At 40.0% G+C, this 23,493-nt stretch overlaps 1 protein-coding gene across 5 annotated transcripts in view; it reads left to right on the top strand.

Moving 5' to 3' along the window:
• Positions 1 to 23,493, top strand: part of AGBL1 (ATP/GTP binding protein like 1) — a 712,193-nt gene that overhangs the window by 437,246 nt on the left and 251,454 nt on the right. For 4 of the 5 annotated variants that reach the window (XM_029574650.1, XM_029574652.1, XM_029574651.1 and 1 more), the window contains one exon: positions 11,423 to 12,997. The exons of the other annotated variant lie outside the window; for it this stretch is intronic. In XM_029574650.1, the coding sequence (XP_029430510.1) occupies positions 11,423 to 11,678 (256 nt within the window). In that variant the 3' untranslated portion in view covers positions 11,679 to 12,997. Of the gene's footprint in view, positions 1 to 11,422; positions 12,998 to 23,493 lie in introns of those variants that run through there. 5 annotated transcript variants of the gene reach the window in all.

Raw genomic sequence — 23,493 nt, 5'->3', positions numbered from 1 at the left:
CTCACAACCAAGGGTCACACAGCTCCTAGAAGTGCACCTACAGACCAAATGCACACAATACTGGGATCAATGTAATCAGTCCAAGATAGGTAGTGCTAACAAACTAATAAGTTTGTTAACAAAAATGAGGATCAGTGAACAGATAAAGATTTAATATGCAAACAGGAATAGGTAAAACAACTAGGAATAAACAGTAAAAGTTAACAAAACACTTTACACTGTTTAACTAGTGCTTGGGGAAGTCAGAAAGAAGGCTGCCCACAGGAGTTCAACAGGGCCTCAGCACAGAGATCTGCTCTCTCTAAACTCCCAGATGAGATTGGATAGTTATAGCACCTTCAGGGCTAGTTCTCTGTCTGCAGAGCTAGTCACTGCATACAGTATTAACAATTCTTCCTGACCAATGGCCTTCTGATAGGTAATAGTTTTCTGGCCAATAGCACTACAGGATGTTTAGATCTTACATTTTCTCAGGCTTCTAGGATGTGTATGCTGTTCAAGATTCTCTTTGAGACTTTCGTGCTGGCCCTGGCAGTATCTGTCCTCAGCCTGGGACCTAGGCTTTTGTGCCAGGCCTGGGACATTTTTTGGCAAGATACACCCCAGCCAGGGTGTCCAAAGGCCCATTTCCTTATTTATTTATTTTTTTTAGCTGTTTGAATTTTTTTTTTTGTAGTTTAGTTTTATGGATTTTTTTTTCAGTTTGGCAAATAAACCAAACCAAAAAAAAAAATAATAAAACAAACCAAATAAAAAGGGAAAAATATCCAAAATGAAAAAATAAACTGAACTAAACATTTTGTGGCTGCACATCCCTAATACAGATTTCTGAAAAAGAAAAGCTTCTGTGATAGAAGAAAATCCAGTTTTCAATAACATCCTAACTAGTGTGCTTCTGGAGTTTATACTAAGAACATAAGAGTTGCTATATTGGGTCACATCAAAGGTCCATCAAGCTCAGTATTGTTTCCAACAGTGGCCAGTGCAAGGCACACGTTCCTAAGATCCATAGATTCCATATTGCTTATCCCAGGAATAAGCAGTGGATTTCCCCATCTTAATAATGTTTTATGGACTTTTCGTCCATGATCCTGTCCAAACCTTTTTTTTTAACCCAGCTGCACTAACATCTTTTACTACAACCTTCAGCAATAAGTTCCAGAGTTTAATTATGTGTTGAGTAAAAATATTTTTTCCTATTTGTCTTAAATGCATTACTTAGTACTTCATTGCATGTCCCCTAGTCTTCATACTTTTTGAAAGAGTAAACAACCAGTTTGTGTTTGCCTATTTCATTCCACTCATTATTTTATAGACCTCTGTCATATCCCCCCTCAGCCATCTCTTCTCCAGGCTGAAGAGTCCTAACCTCTTTAGCCTTTCCTCATAGTGGGCTTGTTCCATCCCCTTGGTCATTTTGGTTGCCCTTCTCTGTACGTTTTCTAATTCTACTATATATTTTTGAGATGTGGTACCAGAACTGCATACAATAATCAAGGTGCGCTATCACTAAAAACTAAAACTGCTGAAAACTAAAATCAAACAGGTTTCCTTTCTGTAATTGGATAAGTCTGATGTTAGTAGGATATTAACAGAAGAGTAAATGATATAGAGCACACATTTCTGCTACAAAATGGAGCATAGATTAAGGAATTGTAGCTTTTCATTCTGTCTAAGCAATTTCTATATTTACAACATTTAATGTAGTAGGAGTTCACATTTTTACATCATTTTAAATAGTTTTCATCAGTAAAGAATATTTTGAAAATATTCTCAATATTTATCAAAGTGGAATTCTTCCACATCTTTTGGTAGCATTTTTTTTTTTAAATGAATTATTTATATATATCTTTTATGCATTTTCAAGGAAAAGTAGAGGGAGGTATTGACAGCACAGTGATCTGCCTCAGAGGTAAATTAATTTATTTTCGTGCTGCATCAGCAGGTGTTTCTTGCAAAGATTGTAAATGCAAGTCAGAAATAGAGCAGAATACTCAGTTTGTAGATATGTGCAAATAAGCTACTTTATTTTACATTGAGAGGAATGGCAAATTATTCTAATTTACTTAGGTTTTCCTGTCAAATAAAATGCAGGAAAAAACAAAAATGAAGTAAACAGAATGAGAGAGAACTAGTAAATTATCCTTCAATTCAAATAAAAATGACCCACATCAAGGATACTCTGTATTTCATCTTTATTATCCATCACCCTTAGAGGTTGAAAATGTTCAAGATTAGAAGCATAATTCTGTTTCTGACTTAGAGCAGCAACATTTTTTTTTTTTAAAGATTTGTTATATTATTGCTTTACTTCCATCGTTAAAAGAACCAAATAAATAAGCATGTAACAAGAAGGATAATGTTGAATTTCCCATGGGGAAAATGGAGTTATGCTAGTCTTACCAAATGGTGCGGCATCTGTGGGGCCAGCTGTAGGAGGATGTAGTTGACTTTTTCTAGGGTGGTGAAATGAAGAATGTTTTAGCAGATTTCCTCCAGGGCTCGATAAAATGTGGAACTGTGAGTTACGAACTTGATTTGATTTCCATCATTGTCTATTGCTTTTTTGATAGGGATGAGCAGACCAAACAAATGTTTTGGTTCATTTTTTCAATTTGGGGAGGGGTTCATTTTTTGATTTCTTTAACATTTATTTCAGTTTGGGTTCTTTGCTGAACCAAAGTAAAGATTTTTGAAGATCTGAAGATATTCAACTCCCCCTGGCCCCCCCAAGAAACCTGTTGGCCTGGCTTTTACTCAACAGATGAACCAAGCCAAGCCAGAGCCTTCCTGGGCCCTCCAATCCTCCTCTGACCCCAAGAAACCAGCAGGGCCAAGATCTACTCATTTGGGGCTGAGCCCAGTTGGGGTCTCCCCAGCTCCTATGACCCCCTGTTCCCTGAAAAATTGGCACCACTTACCCCCTTCCATGCTGGTCCTGGAGAAAGAAAGGGGCAGGTGTGATGCCCGCTTGCTCCTGCCTTGCAGTGCTCCTTCTGAAAATGGTGTCAGCGGCCATGTGGCCAGTACCAAAGTAATGTCACTTGATACCAGTACCATTTTACAAGGATCACGGTGTTGGTCATCATCCCTATCCCTTTCTTTCTCCAGGACCAACATGGAAATATAGATGCTATTGGCAAGTTTTTTCACGGGCAGGTGGAGTGTAGGAGGGATCTTGAGGGGCCCTGGTTAGGCTTAGCTCTGGGAAGTCAGTTAGGCCTGGGCCTTGCCAGTTTCTTGGTGGGGTGGGAGAGGGATCAGAGGGTTCCAGGGATGATCCGGGGAAGTCCTGGGAATCAACAGCAGGAGCCTTCAGGGGTCAGGGAGGCACTTTTTTGAATGAAATGAAAATACCTGAAAATTTGCAAGTATTTTCATGCAAGGATATTTTCAGTTAATTTCTTTTGGAAAAAAGAAAAATGGCTTTTTATGGTTTGGATGTGCCATTTGTTTAAAAGGAATGTACATCGCTACTCTATTGTACCTGATGACTGGAAGACTGAAGGGTGGCCAATGTAACTCCAACATTTAAAAAAGGCTCCAGGGGCGATCCGGGTAACTATAGACCAGTGAGCCTGACTTCAGTGCTTGGAAAAATAGTGGAAACTGTTCTAAAGCTCAAAATCACAGAGCGAATAGAAAGTCATGGTTTAATTGAACACAGTTAGGATGGATTTACCCAAGGGAAGTCTTGCCTCACAAATCTGCTTCATTTTTTTGAAGGGGTTAAAAAACATGTGGATAAAGGTGAACCGGTAGATGTAGTGTATATGAATTTTCAGAAGGTGTCTGACAAAGTCCCTCATGAGAGGCTTCTAAGAAAACTAAAAAGTCATGGGATAGGAGGCGATGTCCTTTCGTGGATTATAAACTGGTTAAAGGACAGGAACCGGAGAGTAGGATTAAATGGTCAATTTTCTCAGTGGAAAAGGGATCTGTATTTGGACCGGTGCTTTTCAATATATTTATAAATAATCTGGAAAGGAATACAATGAGTGAGGTAATCAAATTTGCAGATTACAAAATTATTCAGAGTAGTTAAATCACAAGCAGATTGTGATAAATTGCAGAAGGTCTTTGTGAGACTGGAAGATTGGGCATCCAAATGGCAGATGAAATTTAATGTGGACAAGTGCAAAGTGATGCATATAAGGAAAAATAATCCTTGATGTAGTTATTAGAGATGTGCAGTGGTAAAATCGTTTGGTTCGGGCTTCGTTTTCGGCCCACTACAGGAAATTTAGTTTTTCCCGCGGTTTGGGCTTTTTTTTCCCGGGGACCCCAATTTTCAGGTTAGCGCGCACTAACTCCCGATAGTATGTGCTAACCTGAAAAATGAATTTTCCCGAAATTTTAGAAACATTGCATTTGTTTTTCGGGTCCTCCGAACCAGGATGAATTGACAACTTCGTTGAAATTGTCTAATTTGTCCAAAATGAATGCACATCTCTAGTAGTTATATAATGTTAGGTTCCATATTAGGAGCTACCACCCAGGTAAAAGATCTAGATGTCATACTGGATAATACATCGAAATCGTCGGCTCAGTGTGCTGCAGCAGTCAAAAAAGCAAACAGAATGTAGGAAGTTTTAGGAAGGGAATGGTGAATAAAACAGAAAATGTCATAATGCCTCTGTATCGCTCCATGATGAGACTGCACCTTGAGTACTGAGTACAGTTCTGGTCATCGCAACTCAACAAAGATATAGTTGCACAGGAGTAGGTACAGAGAAGGGTGACAAAAATGATAACACGGATGGAATGGTTCCCCTATAAGGAAAGGCTAAAGAGGTTTTTAAAATAGCATATACTCACTTATATTCTAATTTGTGCATGCAAGCAGTGGTGTACTATGGAGGGGTGCAGGGATGCAATCCTCCCCGAGTGGCATCCAGGAGGGGGTGCCATTGAGAGGAAGGTTGGCAGCCACGAACAGGACCCATCCCACTCACGGCAGAAGAGGGAGGTGCTGTTATTCTTGTGCCTACAACAGGCTATAGGCAGAATAATTAACAAGCAATGATTTCAAATCATTTACCACCCACACAAACATTATTCTCTCTTTTGAAAACTCTGTGAGACTAATGGTCTGATAGGACTTTGAAACTCTTCCATGACCCCAGAGGCGGGTATTGAAATGCCAAAACATTGCCAGTGTTAGATAATGTTTATATGAGGGTTTACATAGTCCTGTGGAGTTTTCTGTGGATCTTCACATTTTCTAGATAAGTATTAACTGTATTGAAGTTGCATTAATTGATGTGTAATGTTTAAGCACATACAGAAGCGAGAAAAGATTGTCTGTAAATGATTTGATATTAGTCCTTGTTTATGATTCTGTCTATAGCCCATTGTGAGCACAAGACTGTACATTTATTTTAAGAACCTTATTTATTTGCTATTGCTCTTATAGACACTCTTTAAGTTGTTTTTTAAGAGTTTAACTTGCACCTTATTATAGCTTTGTGGATTATTGTTATAGTGAGGAGCTGTGATTTTATTTGGTTATGACAGCAAAAGAAAAAAACTTGTAAAAATATCAAGAAAAATGAAAAACAAATTATAAAGCAAGAATCCTATTATTTTTCAATAACTTATGGTTTGCTTCTTGTATATAAATATTTGCATTAGATAGCCAAGAAAAGTGAATGTTGAAAAACAGACAAGGTAAAAATAAATTCATTAAATATACATAAAAAAAACATAAAAGATATATGCCATAAAACATGGACCCATAATTATGATTTCCTATACATAGAAAAATATGTAATATATATTGGACATATGGTAGCTATAAAAAGATGAATGAATTAGGACACGTTTGGAGCTTGTGAGCAGTAATATCTTTGTCAAGGCTTCTGTTTTGTTCCTGTTTAATTGCTCACCTTTCACAAGTACTCAGTCCCCATAGTTTGTTCATAAATACAGGAATTAATACAATGAAAGAATTATGGCGTAAGATGGGAGACTGTTTTAAGGTTAAGGCTCAATGTTCTAAGGTGAGAATTTGGACATTTATTTTCCCAACAGCTTTCTTCTGCTTCTCTAGGCTTTCAGCTTAATTGAAAAAGAGCCCCTGCTGGGTGTGTGGTGCCAAGAGCCTTTATTTACAGCCTGCTTCTCCTGTCCACCTCACCTAAGCATCACAGCTGCAGTCCTTGGCCAGAAATCACAGAGCAGCTTCCTTCAGAGCCTGGCCTGGGTAACACTCTTAGCATGACTTATGGGCATCTAGGGCTTTCTTCTAGGGTCTGTAAACCTGAGGGGGGAGAAACCAGGCTCCAGAATAAATTTCAGTCTCTTATATAGCAGTACTGCCCCCAAGGTACTGGACCAGCCCGGAAAAAGTGAATTGAAGAGGGCGCCGTCGCAGTCAGAGCGGAGTAGTAGGGATGCTGAAGGCAAGACGGTTTCCTTTACTTAGGCTGCAAGAGGTAGAAGGCAGGGGAGTGACGGAGGGTAAAAAGTATTAGAAGAAAACTTTAAACAACTATATACTGTATATGAAGAATTATACATTGCCATGAATTCTGTACTGCTCCCCATCATCTTCCTGCGCACATCTCTAAACCTTGACTAACTTTATTTAATAAAGAACTGTCACAATATAATGATGGCCTGTACCATATTGAAATTCTAATAAGTCTTAAAAAAACAAAGAATCGCAACTTTTTGATGAGCTCCAGCTTCTGTCATGGTTTCTCTCCGGCTTGTGTTTGTGAGCCGGATGTGGCAGTGAATACTTATGAGAGGAGACTGACTACACAGTAATACAATTTGAAGCACTGACAATGGCGGGCATTATTGCACAGAAGTTTCAAACTAATCTGACCATTTTTTTCTGTATACTACAATATTGGAAAACTATTATAAGACAAACAATGGATTCTGAAATACCATAGAACCCGATCCAAAACCTTTCAAGCTGACAGATGTCTTCCGCATTTTATGTGATTTATGTGCTACAATAAAAAACAACTCATCAAACCCGGTTGAATAAAGTGTCCATATCTAGCACTTAGCTTTCCTCTGGATAGAAGACGTACTGCCAGGCAAAGTTTGAGTCAAGGCAAGAAACACATATTAAAAATTCTCTTTGAAAAACATAATTAAAAAAACTCTAGTGAAGTATATCTGTTAAATTAGATTTTGGCAAAATATTATCCAAATTTATAACATGTTGCTATTTTGCTAATACCTGTAAAACTGGTGTAGCACTATGCTTTGCAACTACACTTGGCTTTCAGAATTGCAAACATCCTACCAGTTACACAGGGGTTTTTGATTGCTTTTGCTGTCTTTTATTTGTATGCAGAAATTTGCCGTACTTTTTTGGTATAGCTTTCATGTACAGCATTCACCGAAGGTATACATTAAAGATTCCCAATGCTCAAAATTATACCAATATAAACGCAATCATCTCATCATAATAAAATTATACAACAATGTTAAATTTAATTTTCCAATTTAATTTTTTACTACAAGTTTATTAAAACATCTCGTATCAAAAAACATTGACAATAAGTAATACAAATGAGTAAAAATACAAACAATTATTTCATAATTATCACACAAACATATTACAATTACATTCACTCCATTCAAACACTCATTAAGATTGGACATAAAATATGCTGTGGGAGGGTGATACCTTTTATATTGGTATAATTTATAGCTTTTATGTAGTCATATTGAGTCTTAGTAACTATTGTAGATCCTTTTTGGGAATTTGACTGTCAGTCATGCATATTAGTAAGTAGATTGTTTGATGTGTTGTACTATACGGGGTAAATTTTCAAAACGTATGCATGCACGTCCATGTGCGCATGCTACCCGGCACGCACGCATGGACACGTGTTGTTATAACATGCCGGGTCAGCACGCGCAAGTGGGGGTCAACTTTAGCAAATTAAGGAGTGAACTGGGAGGGAACTTCCCAACCCCCTAGCCTAACCTCCCTTCCCTATCCTGCCCTCCCCCTATCTCTATCCTAACTACCCCAAATGAAAGGTTACGCACGTAAATATGGAGGATTTACGTGTGCCGGGCCTATTTTAAAAAGGCCCGGCGAGGCGCGTAAAGCCCCGGGACGCATGTAAGTCCCAGGGCTTGCAAAAAATGTGGGGGCGGGGCCAGAGGCTCCAGGCACAGCGGCCATTTGCCACTGTGCTTGGGATCTCACGCCGGCAGTCGGCCGGCGCGCACAGCTTACTTCAGCCCCAGGGCTGAAGTAAGTTTGGAAACAGGAAAGAAAAAGGTAGGGGGAATAGGGCGGGGAAGGTAGGGGAAGGGAAGGTGGGGTGGGGGGTAGGCATGTTATAAAATCGGGCGTACATATGTGTGCACCGGGTAGCGCACACACATGTACATCCGCCCGCAACCTTTTAAAATCTACCCCTATGGTTCTCATTTACCTGTATTATTTAGTCATCTACTCAAATTCAAGCTAATAACAAAAACAGATACTAGGCCAGGTTTGTTTGCTACAATATTAATGGCAATTAAATATGATATAGCCTGGGAACGGAAATGCTGTATTTTATATTGTGTTTAAGTGCTAACACAATGTTTTCACAATACAGAACGTTTCTCTGTACCCAGACCATCAGTCCCAGTAGCCTCTGGCTGATCTGTAGCTATACCTGACATTCGTTTTAATATTGCCAAATGAATTTTATGAATTACCCTGGAAAAACCCTTACAAATAATTAGCACAGATCCAGAAGATGAACTGCATCTCCCCTTTTACCTTTGCATAGAAGAAAACAATTTAATGAGACTTAAAAATTGTCTAGTCTCAGCACATATTATCATGAAACAATTCTTAATTATGTTTATTTAAAGAGTTGTTTCCATTGACTGTATTCCGTTGTATTAAAAGGCAAGTATTTTGTCATTCGCAAATAGGCTGTCATAAGATATTAGCCAATGCAAAGCTGACTGCTAAACAGACTGCCTTGAAGCCTTTATAAAATCCATTTGTACCCTCGTACAATGAATGGGGTGAAGGAGAGAGGCGGATGCAAGCCTCCCAGCTGTACTTTGATAGCTTGGATTTGGTCAGCAATTCTGGAGACGTTAGATGGTTATTTGGCCGTACCCTCTATCCTTAAATTAAATGTGCTGCACCCAGAGATTGGTCTCATAGGTTATATTTTTGGGCGCAGAGATATAGGGCCTGATTTTTGAAAAAAGCATTTCAACACTTAAAACTGGGTTTTATATGTGTAAATGCAATTTATCCATGTAAGGGGGCTTTTGAAATTGCTACAATAGTAGCTACAGAGTGGAGGAGTAGCCTAGTGGTTAGAGCAGTGGCCTGGAGACCAGGGTTCAAGTCTCACTGTTGTTCCTTGTGACCTTGTGCAAGTCACTTTACCCTCCATTGCCTCAGGTACAAACTTAGGCCTGGATTTATCAGAATGTGATAAGTATCACATGTGATAGCAAAAGAGGTGTGTTTTATGCTAATATACAGTTTATTGTAATTTGCACTAATTACCTATGTGAAGAGCTAAGTTAGCACAAATTGTGATAACATTTTCAGACTTTGCAATGTGCCATACCTGTTGTATTCAACCACTGGTAATGAGCTCAGGGGGGGGAGGGAGGGAGGGAGAGAGAGAGAGAATAGCCATAATGTCCTCTCCCTAGATGGGTATTTATATCCCTATGATAGGCCCCCACCTAGTAACTCGAGGTGAGGTTTAGGTATTAGTGTAAGGGGTTATGAGCCACTTTGACATTCAATGTGAGACGTACGAACAGAACAGTGGTCTCTTGTGAAGATTTGATGGCCTTCAGAGTGAGGAAACTCAATCCAAGATGAGATTTGGGCAATGTTCTCTCACCCTAGCTTGATGGACACTCTCAAGCTAGGGTGAGAGAACATTGCCCAAATCTCATCTTGGATTGAGTTTCCTTACTCCGAAGGCCATAGGTGGGCCTATCATAGGGATACAAATACCTATCTAGGGAGAGGACATTATGGCTAGTCTCCCTCTCTCTCTCTCTCTCCCCTCCTCCCTCCAGGAGTTTGAAATCTACTCAAACAGGCCTTTCTGGAGACATTGCACAATGCGATAAAACCTTACCGCCCAGTAACGCAAGCTATCATACAGTTTAACGCTATTCAAGGAGGTGTAGTTAAAATCGGCGTTAAATCTGTGTGATAGCATTTTGCAGACTGGCAAACCCGGCCCACTCCCCGCCCCTAACTCCTCCTCTTTTTGAAATTTGCATCGCACCATATGATATGGTGCTATTGCATACGATAAAGACGTTTTCGCATGCGGTAAGGGCCTATCGCATGCATTAATGGGGCTTTTCGCATGCGATAAGCCCTTAATGCATGCGAAAACGCCTTAGCGCATTTTGATAAATGACCCTCTTAGATTGTAAGCCGTCTGGGGATAGGGAAATACCTACAGTACCTGACGGTAATCCACTTTGAAGTGCTGAAAAAAGTGCATAAAAGTGGAATATAAATAAAACATTTGTTTGTTCATTTGCACATGTACGTCCTTTTGAAAATTACGCCCATATTGTTTCTTAATTTGAAAATAACAGTGTTTCCTGATGTGGCAATAGCTTTCCTCTTTCCTCTACCAACACAAAAAGAACATATTTGTTATCAAAGGATTACAGCTTGGGGCTTTCTTCTTTCTAAAATTTGGATTGATTACTCATCTTTCCAAACGTGTACTCATGGTAAATTACAGTTCAGACATAGAGGTAATTCCCGGCCCCACTGGGTTTACAATCTAAGGGGTGGATTTACAAAGCTGCAGTAGGCGATTAACACACAAACAACCAGCTTTTAGTATGTGATAATGACACATCGTGGCGATATCGCACTTTTTTTTGCTAAATAAGTCACTCACTATGACATAAATTTCTTTGCATGCATTTGTTCATATACAATTTCCAAATGCATAAAAAGCAGCTTCTGCATAGTTAATTCTATGCAAATAAAATAATGCAGCTCACTGAAGCCATGTTATTTCCCAGAAAGTTAGCCACAAATTAAAAGGTGAAGGTAATGTTTTGTGAGAGGCATTGGGATGCTGACATGTCTCCCTGCATCCCCTCTTTCAATAAGTCTAAATCCCCCCAGCTACTTGTTGAGGTGGCCCAGCTTTAAAAAAAGTAAAAAAAATAAATAAATAGTTAAAAGTCATACAGTGATGCCCTGCTCTCCTTGCCAAACTCATTCCCTTTATTTTTCAAATCTGCCCCTAACCATATAACCCCAAATCAAACACACCCCAGTATCTGTGTCCCTAGAATACTAGTGTATTCTGCATTAGTATGGCACATTATGCTTTATGGGTGCTTTCAGTTCCCATTTCCCCCACTGCAACTTCAGAAATAACGTGCATACCTATTTACACGTATTCTTCCTTTCTTGTGAATGCAGCAATGTGGAATGTGATGAGGATCCTCCCTGTCTAGAAGAAATAGATTACAACACGGACAGCTGCTCAGATCAGGAAGGGGAAACTGCAGATCTTGACAAAGACATTAAGGAGAGCACGTTGAAGACAGCAGAGGACCCAGAAGAGGAACATACCTGCAACTCTGTACTTCTTGATGGGCTTTTTATTTCAACCAGGAATTTGCCTAATAGAAAAACAGTTCCTTTGACATCTAGACCACTTGGATGCTATCCATAGTTAAAAATGGCTTTGCTTCACCAGAGCTGTGACCACCCTTATAATCAGCAAATGGGTCACTGTTTATATAAGTGGGCATGCTGGTTTGGACTTGTTTGATGTTTTCATGTTATGTCTGCATAAATACAGTATCTACAGCTAAAGTACAACATGGTGGCACAGAAGGTTCAGAATTGTTCATGAATGTTTAGATTAGGTACACAGCAGAAACACAATTCACTGAGGCAATTTGTAAAGTGATTTACTTGGGTATGAAATGTTTTTTAATCCATATTAATCAGTTGTCTGAAAACTGCGCTTCCTCAATGTGGCTAAAAGTCTGTGCATTGTTCCATAATGCACATATGTGCAGCCACCATGAGAGGAGGCCTTCCCATGGGTCTGTTTTAAGTCAGGGAATGAACACACTGGGGATTTTCAGAGTTATGTGCTTAAAAGTTGCATTTATCGTTAACAGTTTTCAAAAGCCAATTTACAAGCATGAAAATTGCCTCCACAGATTGGCTTTTCAAATCTATGCACCTTATTTTCAGTGAAAAAAGTACCTGCAGAAAAAGCAAGTGCAATTAAAAATACTTGTTGCAAATTTCAAAGCAGAAGTATGTGTGCAGGTTCATTATGAAAATTGGTTAAAAGTATCAGTGCAGAGGTTAAAAGTATCAGTGCACTTTATCTTAATGCAAACAGTTTGAAAATTGCTTCCTTTGATTTCGGATTCCCCTGCATTCTCTGAGCTTATAGGTCTTGATTTGTTTAAGTTTTATTGTCAAGGGTACCTTCCCTGACAAAAACTTTTACAACTCAATCTCCTAACGTTTAGGTTGCTAAAAGAGAAGAGGTCCATGTCCCCTAGGTGTGAACCAGGATTTATTTATTTTTTTCATTTTGTTTTGTTTTGCTTCATTTGTGCAGGCAGAGAGTTGTTTTGTTTTTGTTTTGTCAATTTTTTTTCATTTATTTTAGTTTTAGATCATGCTGTTTGCCAATAGCGCGCACTAAAATGTTTTAGTGTTTACTGTTGACAGTACGTACTATAATTAAAACTCATGCTGCCAAATTTATATAACAAGTCCTGCCCTACCGGGCTTGCACCCACCAACCGCACTCCTCAACCCCTCAATCCCTCATCTCCAACTTCCCCACAATCAATAAAGCCCTAATTGGAGCAGGAGTGATCCCCAGTTGCTCCTGCCTCACTGGTGCCATATTCTAAAATGGCGTCAGCCACTGGTCGGTTGGTACCATTTTGAAATATGACAGCGGTGGGGCAGGTGCACTAGAAATCTCTCTTGCCATCTTTTGCATCCCATCATTGTGGGTAAGCTAGGGGGAGGGCATGGGGTGGGGGAATGGAAGTAGGCCCGGGATACTTTTTTTTTTTTTTTTCATAATTTGAGGTGCATTTAATCAGTGAACATCTCTAAATGCCCCTCCCGTCAGCCTACGTGCCAGTTCTGTACCTTAACTAGCTACAAGTTTTTGGCCTGTGGTCTCATTCATAAAGCTTTGTTCCTCATTGTCATAGAATGTGAAAAAGGTAGGGGGAGGGGGTGCAGTTTTCTCAGAGAAGGAAGGTAAACAGTGGAGTGCCCCAGGGGTCTGTACTGGAACCGGTGCTTTTTAATATATTTATAAATGATATGGTAGAGGGAACAATGAGTGAAGCGATCAAATCTGCAGACGACACAAAATTATTCTGAGTTTTTAAGTCACAAGCAGATTGTGAGAAATTGCAAGGAGGACCTTGAGAGACTAGAAAATTGGGCATCCAAATAGCAGATGAAATTTAATGTGGGTAAGAGTAAAGTGATGCACATAGAGGAAAGTCATCCAAACTGCAGTTTACACCATGTTAGGCTCCATATGAGGAGTTTCCACCCAGGAAAAGAATCGAGGTATCATCGTGGTCAAGTCTTTGGACTCCTTGGTGCAGTGTGCCCTGGTATTCAAAAAAGCAAACAGAATATTAGGAATTATTAGGAAAGGAATGGAGAATAAAATAGAGAATGTCATAATATCTCTGTATGACGCCATAGTGAGACGATACCTAAGAGTAGTGCGTACGATTCTGGTCCCTGCATCTCCAAAAAAATATAGCTGAACTGGAAAAATTCCAAAGAAGGGCAATGAAAATGATAAAGAGGATGGAATGGTTCCCCAATGAATAAAGGCTAAAGAGGTTAGAGATGTTTAGCTTGGAGAAGGCTGAGGGGGATATGATAGTGATCTGTAAAATTACGAGTGGAATACAAAGCTAAATGCAAATCGGTTGTTTTCCTGTTTCAAAAAATACAAGGACTCGGGAACACTCCATTAAGTTAGTAAGTAGCACATTTAAAACAAATCATAGAAAATATTTTTTTCACACAATTACAGAGGATGTCATAAAGGCAGTTGGTTTGGAAAAGTTCTTGGAGTAAAAGACCATAAACCGTTCTTAACTAGGCAGATTGGGGAAAGCTACGACTTATCTCTGGATTTTAGCAGCATGGGATCCTGCTAGGTATTTGTGACCTGGATTGGCCTTTATTGGAAACAGGATGCTGGGCTTGGTGGACCTTACGTCTGACCCAGTGTGACAGTTCTTATATTCTTATTTTCAGTGCTTCATTTTATTTTCATTTCATTTTGTTTTATTGTCGTGTGCATGAGGACAGTAACTTTTAAAGACCCGCACAGGCTTACATGCATATCCTGGCTTGCGAGAATGGACATGGCCATTTTACAACATACATGCGTATATGCACATATGTTATAAAATCAGCTGCACGTGCGTACATGTGAGCGCAATTTTTACGGACACACACGTGTGCATGCAAATACCAGCACTACCACATAAGCGGGGGGATTTTATTACAAATGCACGCCGACGCAAAAACCAGTTTCCCCAGTCCATTCCCAGTTCAACCAGGTAAAGTTTAGGACTTCCTAACCACCCTAATTAACCTTCCTCCCTTTTACCCTATTAGCCACGACACTTCGACCCCCGCTGACTATCCCTGATTTTTTAAAATTTTAAACTTACACGCCATCCATAGCAGAAGTAAAGTTACGCAGTAGGGGGCGGATTTTAAAAGGGTTACGCGCATAACCCTTTAAAACACCTCCTGCGCGCGTTGCCGAGCCTATTTTGCATAGGCTCGGCAACGCGCGCAAGCCCCGGGATGCGTGCATGTCCCGGGGCTTGAAAAAATGGGCGGGGCGTGGGCACGGCCAGAGGCCTCGCCACTGCCGCTGGGCCCGGGGATCGAGTGCCGGCACTTGGTCGGCGCACGCAACCTACGCCTGCCCAGAGGCAGGCGTAAATACTAAAACAAAGGTAGGGGGGGATTTAGATAGGGCTGGGGCCAGGTTAGATAGGGGAAGGGAGGGGAAGGGGAAAGTCATCAGGGCTCCCCTAGGGATCGGCGTGCACAAGTGTGCACCCTTTGTGCGCGCCGACCCCGGATTTTATAACATGCGCGCACATTATAAAATCGGGCATAGATTTGTGCACGCCGGGTTGCGCGCAGAAATCTACGCCCGTGCGTAGGTTACAAAATCTGGCCCTAGGGGATCCCAGTGCGAGCTTGTGCACCTAAATACTTACACACACGCGTGTCAGGTTACAGACCCAGGACGCCCATCCCTGCCCTGACTCTCACCACACCTCAGCCCTTTTTTTGGCTTCCCGATTAGTGCGTGTGCTGGGCGATACAGGCACACCCGGGTGCCTCTTAAGATCCGCACAGTGCGTGTTGGCCCGAAATGCTCACTTATCTCTTGGCTTTGGCGTGTGCAGGGCTTTTAAAATCCACCTGTATTTGTTGTTATTGCTCACTTAAAACCATTTTAGTGCATGTTAAAATGTGTTAATGAGTATTACAATGGTTTTAGTGTGCTTTAACAGCATTTAGGGGTAATTTTGTAACATCACACATAAACGGTGGCAATTATGTGCATAAAGTTACCCCAGTTTTCAAAGCAGATCTGTACATGCGAGTCCTTTGTGAAAACTTCCATGCATGTTTATTAAAATCCAAAAGTACGCGTGCAAGTCCAACCCTATCCCCAGGAACGCCTGCACCGAGTCTGAATAAACTTACAAGTGATGTACACGATTAACTTTACCTGCATATCGTGTGGGCAATTTTGTAAAAAGGTGATTTCTGCGCATAAAAACACTGTTTTGCCCACAGAAGTCTCTTAGAAAATGTCCCCTTCCTGTGCACTCTAAATGACAGCACAACCCTAGCAAAACTCCTCAGTGAATCAGGACATCTGTATCCTAACTGATTAGTGCCTAAGGGCCAGATGTACTAAAGGGTTTTCTCATTTTGCATCTCTGGGGAAGAGAAAGGCTTCCTCCATCTGGCCTGAATGAGATGATAAACTGCATCCTCTTGATAAGCTCCTTCTCACAATTAGAATACATTGACATGCAGGTGTAGTTTTGTGGAGAAACGTTTAAACTTTTGCTCTTACGTCTGAACAAGAACTAACAGATCAGTTCTGTGAATGAACTAATTTTATTCATTTGCTTATTTCATTTATGTAGATTGTTTTAAGGAGAACTTGTAAATCTGTGCTGTGGAAAAAAAAAACCCCATGAAATTGGCATATATCAGGTTTAAGTGGGCCAGAAGTAACTGAACACTTTGACTTTTTGAACACCCAGAAACTTTATCTAGTTACATTTGTAAGGGAGTATCTCACAACTATTAGTAATTATGTTAAAAACACTTTATTTTCCAACACTGCTAGCTGCACGGTGGTTTTAGAGAACGAACTTGACTTTACCTTTTAGTTCATAGAATAAAGATAGATTTGATTGTAAAGGTCATTAGAAATATCTAATTTTTTTTTTCTCTGTGGGCAAGCACACAAACAGCGACACAAGTGGAGGCATCCCCCCTACACGAGGGCACGCGCCCACATACTCAGAACAACATTTATAAAGCTTCTGAGCAGACAAGGGTTTCCCTCGTTGCCACCAGTGTGAAAATCTCCGTTTTATTCTGTCAACTCGACAAATGGTCAGGATTCCTCTCTCCTTGGGCTGTCACCACATTTTTTTTGCAAGTTTTTATATTTTACTTTTTTTTTCCTTTCATTTTTTGTTCCCACGGTTTTCCTTTGGAGTAGGTTTATAAAAGAATAATACATATTTTTCTTCATTTTTTGCTTCCTTGCCTGTCCAGCAAAATCTGGGCTCAAAACTGAATACCTTGCACACTATGGGGTGAATCTTAAAAGCCCAGCGTGCAGCCAATCCAGGAGATATGCGGGTATGTTAGGCTGGCAGTCGTGCATCTCACGGTACACGCTCAAATAAGAAGGGGTGGCACATGGGTTTTCAGCAGCCTACATTATCCTCAAAGGAGATAGCCATATACTTACTACAGACATTGCAGTCCACCTCAACATGGACAACCTTGACCACAGGAACAACCGTCGCCGAAGTCTAAGATTAGAGATAAAAATCAATGAAGACAAACCACAAAAGCCGTGCCCTAGCTTTTGACTACCATACCTTCAGGCGTCCTTTCCCGTTCTGCGACCTATGAAACGATCCTCCTGTTTTTTTTTTTTTAATTCATTTTTTATTTGCAAATTCTAAAAAAAATAATTTTCTTTTGGATTCTATTAAGACCAGATGATTACATTTGCATGCCACAAGTGAGACATAAGACACACACAAAAATGAATGCAGTCTATAGCAGAATTCCAATGGTCTTAGTTTAATTTAATTAGACAGTACTTGTAATCTATTTGCTTCAACCAGTTGAGTGATTGTTCTACTCTGTGTCCATAGAGAACACCCATTACAGATAAGCAATTTTGCATTATCCATTTACAACTTATAGAAAATCATCTTTAAAAGAAGTGATTTTCTTATTGCTAAATATCATAAAATATAATTTAACAGATCAGTTTTCAAAGAGCTGCTGAGTGAGTAAGATAACTGGGTAATTACATGTGGTTATCTTGAGCAACATATGCAGTTAAGACCAATGTTCCCTCTAAGATCTGCCTGTATTCTAACCACAGAGCATGCTGCAGTATTCAAGCCAGGTGGGTGAATCCCATGGGAGTTTCCCTAGGACATTCCTGCTTTGCATGTTCAGGCCACAAGAGGGCCTCAGAGTGCCCCACAGTTAGAATGTGGGTGGCTAAATCTAACCATTCGAAATCTGAGTTATTAGATTTAGGGTTGCCATTTGTGTGGCCAGAGCTGAGCAGATAAATGTAGCTGGTTAGTACTGAAAATACGTGGTAGCCAGCAAAATGAAAAATCTGGCCCAGGAATGGGCCCCAGCCCCTTTGTTTCCTGGCTAGATTTGTGCACCCTGTGAATATTTTGTACAAAATTGTAGCCGTACTGTACTTTCCTTGCCTTTCACTTAGTTTTTTTCACCCCTTCCCCTACCCTTGTTATAATGTATTTTCCTCGCTTTTGTTAACATGTGAACCGGCATGATGTGCCTATCTAATGCCGGTATATAAAAGTTATTAAATAATAATAATAATAATCAGTGAGTGCCATCCCTGCTCCAGACTTTGGAGAATGCAGATAATAAGTAATTTTAAATAATTCCTGGCATGTAGACCAAGCAATGGAAAACCTTGTTGATCATTCACGAGTCAAGGAACTGTAGTGCCACAGTGGACATTGCCAGGTATCCTCCTTAAATCTTGCATTGTGTTTGATCAATGTAGAGTTCTACACAGCTTTCTATTCAAACAAGAACAAAAAAATAAACCAGGAAAAACAAAATTTCCCAGTGTCAGAAGAGGAGAGATAAAAGGGAATAAAAGCAGCATGCAAGAACAGTTATTCTTCAAAGGTTAATAGTTGCTGTGGTGTCAAAAATTTGAATAATGGCAAAGGGGACCCAAGAATGCTAAAGGGTTTTCATATTGAATAGGAGGCTTAGTTGGGAGATATGCTAGTTGCCAAGGACAGGCCTCATCTTCTTTATTCATACACATTTTAATTTGGTATACCAGTGTCCTGAATTGTAAAGCAGTTTCATATGAAAGCAGGTGTTCATTTTGTAAAGATTACTAATTCATTAGTAAGAAGTGCAGTATGGTTTGCGTGAAATCTTGCAGTACTAACTCATGCCATTCTTTTCATTAATACTCTTTCTGGAAGTGCCTCTAAGAATAATGCATTTTTCTCTGTATCACAAAAAGGCATAAAATAAATAAATAAAAAAAGACGTAACAACGAGACCATAATGAATTATTGTACTCTGTGCTGCTGCAGTTTTTTTGAATGTGTTCCCAGTGTGCACTTAAGGCCCACGCCTTCAGACGTGTTCCTTTTGAAATAGAGCCCCTTATTGTTTTCATCTTTCAGACAAAGGGGTCCTTATTCAATAGGGTCTTGCCCTCATTCTTCACCCGTGCACAAAACCCCCTCTTTAATGGCTTCAGGTCCGAGGACTCGTCAGCCCCCTCTAGGTGGCTCATTTAATGATGTTGTTTGCTGTGTCTGATGGCTTCTGACAATGCCAGCCAACAGGAGCAGAAATGAAGCAGCTTTATGCCGGAGGGATGTCCGTGAATAATAATCCCCCTCTTCAGCTGATCAGAGATCAGTAATTATAATTGTTAATCATAGCGCTGGAGTGGCGTGCACCACTTGGATGCCTCATCTTGCACAAGGGACACTTGTGCCCGAAGAGCACCTTATTTACAAAAAGAAGTAGACCATGCACTGGATGGGGGAGGGGAGGGAGAATTCTCCAGTTTGCTGATCGTAGTACTACTTACCATTTACAAAGAAATGGCTGCTTTCTCTCAGTTTTGGGTATAAGTGAGGCAGTTTGCGAGGTTCATCAAGTTGCTGCTAGAGTGAGGTTCTGTAAGGCCCATATCCGTCACATTTCCGGCGCTTTTACTCTTCCCATGGGCAGAGGGTCTGGAAGTTTCAAGCCATCAATAGTTCACGAAAGATCTCCAGCCAAAGCACTTTATTTATAGCAAATTTTCTGAAAAATCTCCTTATAGTTATGAAAGTTTACTTAATTGGTTTATTAATTTTAGTGATTATGCAGCAATAGGGCACACGTGTCCTGCTGCAGAACTTCTTATTAAAAAAAAAAAGAAAAGAAAAGATTTACCGTGCAGATACACAAACATCAAAATAATAGTTACAAATTGTTATGGACTGACCTTTGGTTTGGTTTCTAAACCTGGCTCCTGCTCCTCAGTCTGGTCAGGGCTGGGAATACTACATGCCGGCCATCACTCAAGAACAAAACCTACTGGCTCGGTTCCATCGAGAGCTATGGTCCGTATCTCTGGGGCAGAGTTCCGGCGCTGCAGTGACCGGCTTAGATGAGAAGGAAATAAAAATAGGTTATCCGCTCCTCTTACCTCTGTACCCCCCCCCCCCTCCCAACACACAAACAGGCAGTGAATGAAAGCTCATGGCGACATAGCCCCAGCCAAGGTGAGGTTAACTTCCTATCATGCTGTGGAAGCTCAAGAGAAAGATACTAGGTCAGAAAAAAAATAGATACGTTCTCTGTTTTTATGTATAGAAAGACAGATAGATTATGAGGTCCGTTGGATAACTTATCCAGCTAACTCTGGTTGCCCATATAGCTGTCCTAAAGTTAGCCAGATAAACGTATCTGGCTCACTTTAAGATAGCTGGATATATTCAGTGGTGCACCTCTGCCACTGAATATATTGGCTAATTTAGCCAGATACGTTTGTCTTGCTAACTAGATCAAGGTACACAGTGGCTGAATGTGGACCTCTGTTTTCCTGTAAGATTAAAAATAAAGATCTTATTGTCGTTCATATTGACACTTGTTTCATAGTTTTATTAGTTTACAAATTAATAAGCAATTCCTTTTATATAGTGAATATTTCACATAATACTGATAACATCAAGAAAGAAGAAAATACAATAAGCATCTATGACTAAGATCCCTTAACAAAAGTTCAAATCCCTCTCTCCCTCCCCCCATCTTTCAACTGTCCTGAATGATATGTGACCACCACCATCATCATCATCATCATCAAGGGCAGAATAGATCATCCAACTGTAGAGCTGTCGTCGGTAATAATCACAATAGTAGGTACATCAAGGTACCGTCATGTCCGGAAACGAAATCTAGATTGTATATCCGACAATAGGCTACTGATAAATGCTCCCCAGGTCATCTGGAAAGTTGTTTCAGCTGCCTGTGAACTCAGCATCCATGTTTGATAGTGTAAATTGAGCAGGTCAATAATTTCTGCAATCCAGAACTGTGTCATTGGCAGCTCTTTAGCTAACCATTTCATTAATATACATTTCTTAACGATGTTCGTATTATGAAAGAGAACTCAATGCAGGGTCCAAATCTTCAGGACTAGTACATAAAATACATAAGGTTGGTAGTTCGGGCAAACTAAGATCTAAAATGGATGATAGAGCCTGAAGCACTGTGTCCCAGAATTTCTCCTCAAGCAAACGCTCCCATAATCATTCTTTGAACATTTTATACAGGAAGATGTAATACTTGCACTCACCTGATAATGCTTTGTATGGAGAAATTACAATTCTGTGAAGTATACACAGATATCTTTCTCCTGGCAACAGAAACTATGAATTTGTACAGAATTGTTAAGCTATCATACAAATCATCCTCAGCCACAGCCATCAACGCTGTTTCTCAGATTCCTGCTAGCACTTTAACCATATTTGCGCTCAGATTGCGCAAACTTGTAACAAGAAGAAACCTTATATTTACCTCCTCAATAGATCCTTAGCAACATTTGATAGGCTGTTGAGGTAATATTCTGAGTTTCCTTGCCAATGGAAGTACAAATATAACTTGAAAGCTGTACATATGTAAAATATACTAACTCCATAAATTCTGTGTTTAGCTGACACTGTTGAAATGTGTGCCTCTGCCTGTTTTGACTTTTTACAAAATATTGTCTTATGTCTGTGCCTTGTTGGCTCAATATTTTCAGCCTATCACTCGTCTCCTGGACCATATTTAGGATTACCTCTAATTGGTAGCCAGAATGATTTTCGCCGTGATAAGGATACATGCTGGTGAATGAATTTCCAAACAGATCTCATCGTGATTATCAGTGGATTAGCAAGAATCTTATCCGATAAACCCATTCTCTTTGGCATGCAGTACATAATGTATGTCATAGGGGGCTCTTGACAATTGTTCCAGTTGTGGAGCTGAGTAATGATTACTCGTCCGCAGCCAGTCCCCTAGTGATCTCAACAAACGCCCCATGTTGTAAAATTTACATCGGAAAAATCCCCAACCCCCCCCTCATCTCTAGGAACCAGATGCTCCATCATAGATGCCTCAGCTTTTCTCTTTCTCCAAATAAATTCAGAACATATTTTGTATATAATATCCAGTTCTGTTTTCTGTAATAGTAAAGGATGAATTTGGAGAGTATACAATAACTTTGGCAACAGCATCATTTTAAACAATGCTACATGTCTTAACAGAGAGAGGGGAAAGTGCATCCAACTTTGTAACAGTTGCACTCCCCCCAGTTATCTCAGACCCTTTAAACCCCTCAAGGATGGCTGTTTGTTTTTTTGTTTTTTTTAATTTATATCTCCTCCATAGCATAAGTAAAGTTACGTGGTACTGGACCTGGACGTTAAGTATTTGCATCCACATCTCTAGGTCGCACCCCAGAATGCTTCTTCTTTGCCCATACCATGTCCATTTTTTAAATCGGAATGAAAACGAGATATTCATGCATTGGGGGATGTGCACGCATGTTAGACGGTTTTTAATATCTGCTGGGCATGCGCATCCCCTTTTCTGGAAGAGCAATATATAAGCCACTTATAAATAAATAAATAAATCTCACGATCTTGGCACGCACCGGGCTTTTAAAATGTTACCTCGTAGGCAATAGCACTGCTGAGTGGTTTGGAGAGTATTGAATATTCATATATGCTGCTAGCCGTGAGATCCTGGCCCTGGACAGAGGGATGAGATGGTAAGAATCGGGAACATGTTTTCCTCTTGAGTAGGACAGCCTGGGGTAGGTGTACAATGATAAGAGGATGGATATGGGCAATTCAGCTAAAGGAGCTATGTCTCCTACTGGCTTAGAATATTTCTTCAGTTCAGTGGTAGAGTTCTGATGTGGAGCCAAAAAGTTGCATGTTCAGATCTTGAGATCACCAGTTGGAAAATAGACTGTAGCACTGCAGAGTACTTGAGTGAGCGCTGAACCTTAATATGCATGCTAAGTACCAGATGTGAATATTTTATTCACCCTCCTGCTGTGAACAGAAGCAGCAGCCAAATGTTGAGTAGTTCAAACTATTGGAATGTCTTTGGTTCCTGTTTCTACTTCTACATTCTGTCTTCTAGATGAAAAATAATTCTGCTTTAATTGCAGTCTCCTACTCTTGTATGTCTCCAAGGCCTACTGAGCAGACGTAATGTGCTGTACACATTGTAACAGATTAACCGACTGGAGGGAGGTTTCATAAATACATGTTTGTGGATTTGTAGTGAATGGTGGAAATGTTAATGGAAGATCCAACCCATAGATTTTATTTTTGAGTTCTTGTCTAAATTTAATAGCGTTCAATCTGCGAACAGCAGCTATTTCTTACACTATAATATATTCCCATCTCCTCTGTATAGGTTGTTTAAATTCTTACATCCAGCGAATTCAATAAGTATAGTAGATACCGTCTTGTTTGTACACCCAATGTACATATATCCAAAATAGTATATTGTACAATGCAGCCTATGCACTAAAACTCATCCTAATAAATATATATATATTTTTTTGCATAAATGCCATTAAAAAGTTAAAGGTGAAT

Source organism: Rhinatrema bivittatum, chromosome 13 (assembly GCF_901001135.1).
Source record: "Rhinatrema bivittatum chromosome 13, aRhiBiv1.1, whole genome shotgun sequence".
In the NCBI taxonomy this organism is placed as follows: domain Eukaryota; kingdom Metazoa; phylum Chordata; class Amphibia; order Gymnophiona; family Rhinatrematidae; genus Rhinatrema; species Rhinatrema bivittatum.
Note: the sequence above shows the minus strand (reverse complement) of the source record. Positions and strands in the feature narration are given on the sequence as shown.